Raw genomic sequence first — 7,295 nt, 5'->3', positions numbered from 1 at the left:
CCCTTTTAACTGATGTGTGGTAATACCACTTTGTGATTTGGATTTTAATTTTTATGATGATTAGTGATGTTGAGGACCTTTCCATGTACCTGTTGGCCTTGTGTATCTTTGGAAAAATGTCTACTTAGGTTCTTTGCTCATTGTACAAATTGGGTTATTTGGGGGAAAGGGGTTGTTGTTTTGCTTTGTTTTTATGTTTTGCCATTAAATTATATAATATTCCTATTTGGGGATATTAATTGCCTATCAAAATATATGTTATAAATACCATCAGCCTTCTATATCTGCAGGTCTTCATCCATGCATTCAACCAACTATGGATCAAAAATATAAAAATATTTATTGAACATGTAGATATTTTTATTATTCTGTAAACAATTTGGTGTAATAAAACTTTTACATAGCATTTACATTATATTGGGTATTATAAGTAATATATACATGATTTAAAGTATATGGGAGGTGCTGGGGATGTAGTTCAATAAGAATGTTCCCCACATGTGTGAGGACCTGGGTTTAATCCCCAGCACCTCACATACGGGAAGATTGTACATAGATTTTATGTAAGTATGACACCACTTTATATAAAAGACTTGAGCATATATTATGAATTTGGAGAACAGGGGAAGTGGTTGGAGATTATCCCCTGTTTATACATCCCATATGTTACCATTCCATATGTTATCTTTTCATTTTGTTTATTGCTTCCTTTGCTGTATGGAAAACTGTTAGTTTGATATAGGTCCATTTATTTATTTTTGCTTTTGTTGTCTGTGCTTTTGATATTTTACCAAAACATTGCCACGACCAATGTCAAGGGATTTTCTCCTATGTTTTCCAAGAGTAAGTTTTACTAAGAGGCAGAAAATGCTGGGAGTCAGAAGAACACTTAAGCTGTGCAAAAGGGCTTAGGTGGTGTTTGTGCGTAAAGTAAAAGCTACCTGAAATATTTTGATATAGAGTCTACAGTGTGGGTATGAAGATTCTGTAATGCTCAAACGTATTGGGGAGGGAAGTTTGACATTTCTCACAGGATTCAGAAATGTCATTTGATATAAAATACAATCCCATGCATAGTGAGCTGATAAGAAAGGAGTATTATTCATGGTTATTAGCTTTTTCCATCCATAGCAAAATAAATGCAAGGGGAGGGAGTCCTATCTTCACTGTCCCCTGAGCATAGATGAATTTACTGTATAACAATCAATGGCTCTTGAGCTTCAGAGCCACTCACTTACATGGGCCCTGGCCACAAATTTACATGGTCATTATAATATGTGCAGATGTTTTAATCATAATTGATTAAGACAATTGATTAAAACCACTGCATTTTTCTTTCTTTTTTCTTTTTTAAGAGAGAGAAGAGATAATTTTAAAAATATTTTTATTTTTCAGTTTTCGATGGACACAACATCTTTATTTTTCATTTTTTTATGTGGTGCTGAGGATCGAACCCAGTGCCCCACTCATACCAGTCGATCGCGCCACCGCTTGAGCCACATCCCCAGCCCTCACTGCATTCTTCTACTCCTTTGGTTGACATCAGGTGGTGCTAGAGTGACTACGGGCATCTTTGAGATAAATTTGGTTAGAGCAATGTATTCAATGTTGTTCACAATTGTGTATGGAGTTGAATTACTGGTATTATCCCAATGTAGCATTTACTTCCTAAAATATTCTACAGACTACTGTGCAAACTCATCTGGCATCATGACCAGACATCAGCAATATATATATATAAGCAATATATATATATAAGCTTTAGACCCTACAGAACTTGGGTCCACCCTCTTTCTAGGCATAGTGCTCAGGTCATCTAAAGTCTGTGCATTCCCAGGTGACATCCTAAGTAAGAGGGTGGTAGCAGAGGATGCTTTGATCCTTTGAGCTCCCACCCTTAAATGGTACTTTCCTGGTCAACACCAGCGAAAGGGATTAATTCTGAGAAAATGTTTGGCCCAAACCTGTGCTAGTCTTCGAATTACAATATGGTTTAGAGCATTTTTATTTACAAGAAAAAAAATGCATCCTGTTTTTTTTTTCCCACTTGCTTGGTGTATATCCTTTTTGCTTTTGTAGTCATGTCTGTAGATTAGAAAGTGGGTATGAGTGGGATAATATGCCTTGTTCTATATAATTTTCTAATTTAACCTTTCCAATTCATTTGGTTCATTATAGACTAGTATATTTGTTGGTTTTTTACATATGTAAAAATGTAAAACTATTTATATATACTTATTGTAGAAAACAAAAGTTTTATAACTCAATCATTGCTAAATTTGTTTTAAAAATCTTTTTTGCATACTGTACTTCATGTATTGTGTTAAAACTATTAGAAACTAACTTTTGACTTAAGTGGGGCCAGTATTGCTGTGCAACTTGCTTTTTCTTCATCTAACAATGTATCATGGATAGCTTTACATATAACTTTTTTTGGGGGGAGATCTGGTAATACCATTAATTTAGTTAATAGATTCCTCACATTTTTATATACCATAACAAATAATGCTATAATAAGTAAGTATCCTTATTCAAATTTCTTGGTATACTTTGAGAGCATTTGTTTCTATAATATAAATTTCTAGTCATGGAATTGTGGATAAAAGGGGGTGTGTGTGTATATTCATATACATATGTATGTATATATACTCAAAATATTAACAGATGTTATTATTTTATTATGGATATTTTAAGAGCTTTATATCATCTCTTTATCCTAGAATGGCACTTGATTACAAAATACACTTCTTGTTGCTTCTAAATGCTTAATTACTGCTATGAATATTTCCCTTCAATGATAGAGCCAATGATGTTGCATAAGGCTAATGTCAATAAGTCGAGATGTTTTATACAGTTAGAAATTAGAAAAATGGACACTGGTCAAAAATTTATATGAAAGGTAAATTTGTTCTCTATTTGAGAGAAGTTATGACTCCTTCTGTAAACTAAGGAAGGTGCCTAAATCTGAAGCATAAGTTCCCTTGCCAGCCCTACACACAATCTGTGATTAGACATTAGTCCTTGTTCTGAGCACAGGTAACATACTGTGGATAACTTGTTTTACTTTTCACAAATTTGTTGCCTCATTCCAGACTCAGTATTTAATATTTATATCGAGAAAAATTAGATGTATTTTAATTTTATAAGAAATTAATTCATGTTTGAAATACAGCTACATCAATTATGTGGCATATTTTTCCTGAAAGCTGTTGAATTCTCTTATTTTGGATTAGAACTTACTCATAATTCTGATACATACTGAAAACAATGAAAATATATTTTGAACATTCTAAACTTTCTATGAACATTAGGATTGTTAGACAAGGAAAATCTTGTGTCAAAAGTTGTGATTGATGGATTGTGGTTATAGCTCAGTGGTATAGCATTTGCATAGCATATGTAAGGTTCTGTTCTTATCACTGCATATAAATAAAATAAAGGTCCATTAACAACTACAAAAATACTTTTTAAAAAGTTGTGATTGAAAACCCACTAGATGTACCTGTTCCACAAATATTTCCTTCATAAATTAAGAACCATATTGAACTAGATATTAATGCTTAAAACTGGAGAAGTTTGCTGGGCATGGTGGTGCATGCCTATAATCCCAGCAGCTCGGGAGGCTGAGACAGGAGAATCACGGGTTCAAAGCCAGCCTTAGCAATGGCGAGACACTAAGCAACTCAGTGAGACCCTGTCTCTAAATAAAATAAAAAATGGGGCTGAGGATGTGGCTCAGTGGTTAAGTGCCCCTGAGTTCAATCCCTAGTACCTACCCCCCTTCCCCCAGAAAAATAAAAAATTGGAGAAGTTTCTCTTAAAAAATTGAAATATTTTGGCAATAATGGACTGAATTCATATAGGTAGTGAATTATAGCTCTATAGTGGCTATTATTTTCAGACAGGTTTTGCCATAGTTCAATTTGCCATATTCCTGCCATTCTTTGATGTATTACATCTGGCCTTACTTAATTCATCTGTGTACATTAAGAACATTGTTCTTTTTTAATTTGTAGGTAAATAAAAATATAGAAAAGGCATCTGTGTGAAGATTTTCCTTAATTTTTTCACTAATACTTTGAAGACATGGAGACATAAAGCTTCTTTATTGTTTTTCCCTGGTACATTCATCTTCTTAAATGGTGGTAAGAGATACAGAGACATTAGAAGCAGTAAGAACCATAGAGATATTAACTTTCTTATTCACAATTATTTCTAACAGATTGCTCCATTAGCATGTGAAAAAGAAAAGGACTGGAAAGTCTTATACCTCCTGGAGTTCCACAATCTTACGCTTTAATTTCTTTATGTCTTTCTGTACTTTATATTTCTCTAGATCCATTTTTGTTTTCTGTATTTGTTGGAGGGAGTTGAGAGAGTCGTGAATTGATTTAAATCCTGAAAAAGAAAAAGAGAATACATATATATCAAAGAATGCCTTAAAACCTTTTTTTTTTTTTTGGTAGAAATTGGCAGATTAGAAATCCTGCCATAATTGATCATTGTTTAATTTAAAGTACATTAAATTCCATTAAAACCCTTTTAAAAACAAACAAAATCCATTTCATCTGAGGATATAATAGGTTCTGTGTTTGAGATTGAGGTCTCTGATAGCTTCATGACTGTGGCATGCTTGGTGACTAGGAAGTTTCTGTACAAAGACACAGAATGCCAGGCTGCTGGGAAAACTTCTGTGCAAAGACACAGGATGCCTGGCTGCTACAGCAATGTCCTTCATGAGGAAACTCTGTATTAGAGTCTTAGCAGCCTCCACCTTGATCTCAGGCACACAGGTCCTGGAAATAAAGGAACTCTCTTGTTAGACAACCACAAGAACCTGCCCACATAGCAGTAACTAACTTTATACAATGGACTTTCTTGAGAGCTACACAAAGCTCCCAACATTGCACATTGCAATGTAGTATGCAACTGAAGAATAAGCTGCATAATGTTGCTAAGTCTGTAACCTGCCTAATGACACAGTGAACAATATGTACCAATGATGCTAATGGCCTAAAGCAACCTATTGATATAAATAAAGCTTGGCAGCTTGGCCCTTCTGCCATTCTGCCATCTTTCTTTCCTGCCTCTGTATCTTGTCTCTATGTCCCTTTTCACTAAGCCCAATAAAAGAAAAAGTAGGCCCAAATCTTCACCATGTTGGCTTAGGATCTGACTTCCTTAACAAGACTCCTAAAGGGCAAGAAGGAAAATCAAGAATCAATAAATGGGATAGATTCAAACTAAAAATCTTCCTCTCAGCAAAGGAAACAATAACGTGAAGAGAGAACTTATAGAATGGGAGAAAATCTTTATCAACTACACCTCAGAGCATTAATCTCCAGCACTTGTGTGATTTGTGTGTGGTGTGTGTGTGTGTGTTACTAGGGATGGAACCCAGGACCTTGTGCATGTGAGGCAAGCACTCTACCAACTGAGCTATAGCCCAAGCCTTGTGTGATTTTTTTTTCTTTTTTCTTTTCTTTTTTTTTTTAGAGAGAGAGAGAATTTTTTAGTATTTATTTTTTAGTTTTCAGCAGACACAACATCTTTGTTGGTATGTGGTGCTGAGGATCGAACCTGGGCCGCACACATGCCAGGCAAGCGTGCTACCACTTGAGCCACATCCCCAGCCCAAGCCCTATGTGATTTTTAAAAAGAAAAATTTTTGTTACCAAGTCGAAGGTAAATACCACTGATGAGATTTGAGAATTTCTCTGAGAATAGCTGGTTTGAAAGGCATAAAAGAGTGGCTGCCCTCTTCCCTCCTAGCACTTTGTGTCCCTCTTATACATATCTAGTCATTCATGACTACAGACCTACCAGACCTCAATCTTCTTAAAGTGTAGCCCATTTCTTATTCACTGAGGCCTTTCACATAGTTGCTTCTCACATTTTCATTAAAGGCATAAAGGAGCAGACCATTAATTTGGAGTCCTCTTTTGCTAGAACTCCCACTTGGTAAAATGTAGAAACACATAGATTGTAAATTTCTCTTCAGCTAATCCTGACATTGTACCAATGGGATGAGTAAAATTCAATCTTTGAGAGTTAAGGCGAAAGCAAGACCGTTTTTAAGTACCAGTTAGATTTGGGACATGATTCCGCTAGATAATTCATTATTTTGACTTGGTGGTAGAAAGTGGCGGTTGTGAGGGTTATATTTCCATGCAACAAATTCTACTTATATGCCAGAAACAGCTGCTAGAATGAAACAGTGATGTCTTCCCAAGGCGCCTCCACTGCATCTCTTCATGGGACCAAAATTTTGTGGAATTTAAATGTGAATTTTTCTGAGATCTAGAAGATAGAGAAGGGGTTGGAGTTTCTCTATACAGGAACCCCTCTGGTTCCTGATAATTCCTTCAGAATTGTGATTTGAGGCAGATGGCTGCTCCACAGCACCTATCCCATGTCTTTTCTTTTGACAAATTAGATGAGCCTTTCAAATTAATCCTCTTTGATGTTAGCTCAGCTTGACACTGCTGCCATTAGCCTCTTAAGAGGAAAAGTAGTCATTATACTGGACTCTGCTAATTCATCTCTTCCTCACTTCTAAAGGTCAAGTTTCCAATCTGACATCTGTCTAGGCTCATTACTTGTAGTCCAATGAGAGGGACATTTGATTTAGGCTCCTAATTTTATAATATACCCAACAAGTCAGGTCTTGGTGATCTCTAAGGACTTTCCATGTCTAGGATTTATGATTTAGATTATCTTAAGAGAATCTCAGGGCAGCAACAGGATTGTGACATTATCCAATGTGAATGAAGAAAGTTGACTCATTTATACACGTTTTGATGGTATGCTGGCATCCTATAGGATATTTAGGAAGCCAGATTAAATACATAACGATGTAACTAATGACAAGATTGTTCCATGGCCAGTGGTTTAAAGTAGAAACTTCTGAGCAATTGGACAGGAAAGGACAATTATTCTTTTCTTAATAAAAGGTATCTACTCACCTGATTGATATTCATTCTGCATTTTCTCTAGTTCACCCCAGACGTGCTTTTCCATTTGACTCATCTTTTTGGACAATTTATTTTCTACAAACTTTACTTTGTTCAGTTCTGCTTCCTGTTTCTGTGAGTTAATGAAATTTTCTAATTTGCTTGAAAGCTGCAACATTTTTTCTTCCATTTTGTTTTCAGACTTTTCCTAGAAAAGAGATCATGTGATAAAACTCAGCAGAGAAGAATACTAATGTGGATTTATGTTTCATCTTAGAGAAAACGTTTTTATCATATTTGTTTTCCTAGGTTAAGTTTGAAAATTCATACCAAGATTCCTTA

The 7,295-nt window shown here is 35.2% G+C and overlaps 1 protein-coding gene across 1 annotated transcript in view; it reads right to left on the bottom strand.

Moving 5' to 3' along the window:
- Positions 1 to 351: 351 nt before the first annotated feature.
- Positions 352 to 7,295, bottom strand: part of Fam81b (family with sequence similarity 81 member B) — a 65,140-nt gene continuing 58,196 nt past the window's right edge. Inside the window, exons 9-10 of the mRNA XM_040273068.2 lie at positions 6,966 to 7,161; positions 352 to 4,398 (exon numbers count right to left, since the gene is read on the bottom strand). Coding sequence (XP_040129002.2) covers positions 4,265 to 4,398; positions 6,966 to 7,161 — 330 coding nt within the window. The 3' untranslated portion in view covers positions 352 to 4,264. The remainder of the gene's footprint in view (positions 4,399 to 6,965; positions 7,162 to 7,295) is intronic.

The sequence above is a fragment of the Ictidomys tridecemlineatus genome, chromosome 1 (assembly GCF_052094955.1).
Source record: "Ictidomys tridecemlineatus isolate mIctTri1 chromosome 1, mIctTri1.hap1, whole genome shotgun sequence".
Classification (NCBI taxonomy): domain Eukaryota; kingdom Metazoa; phylum Chordata; class Mammalia; order Rodentia; family Sciuridae; genus Ictidomys; species Ictidomys tridecemlineatus.
This window is presented reverse-complemented; position numbering and strand designations above follow the sequence as displayed.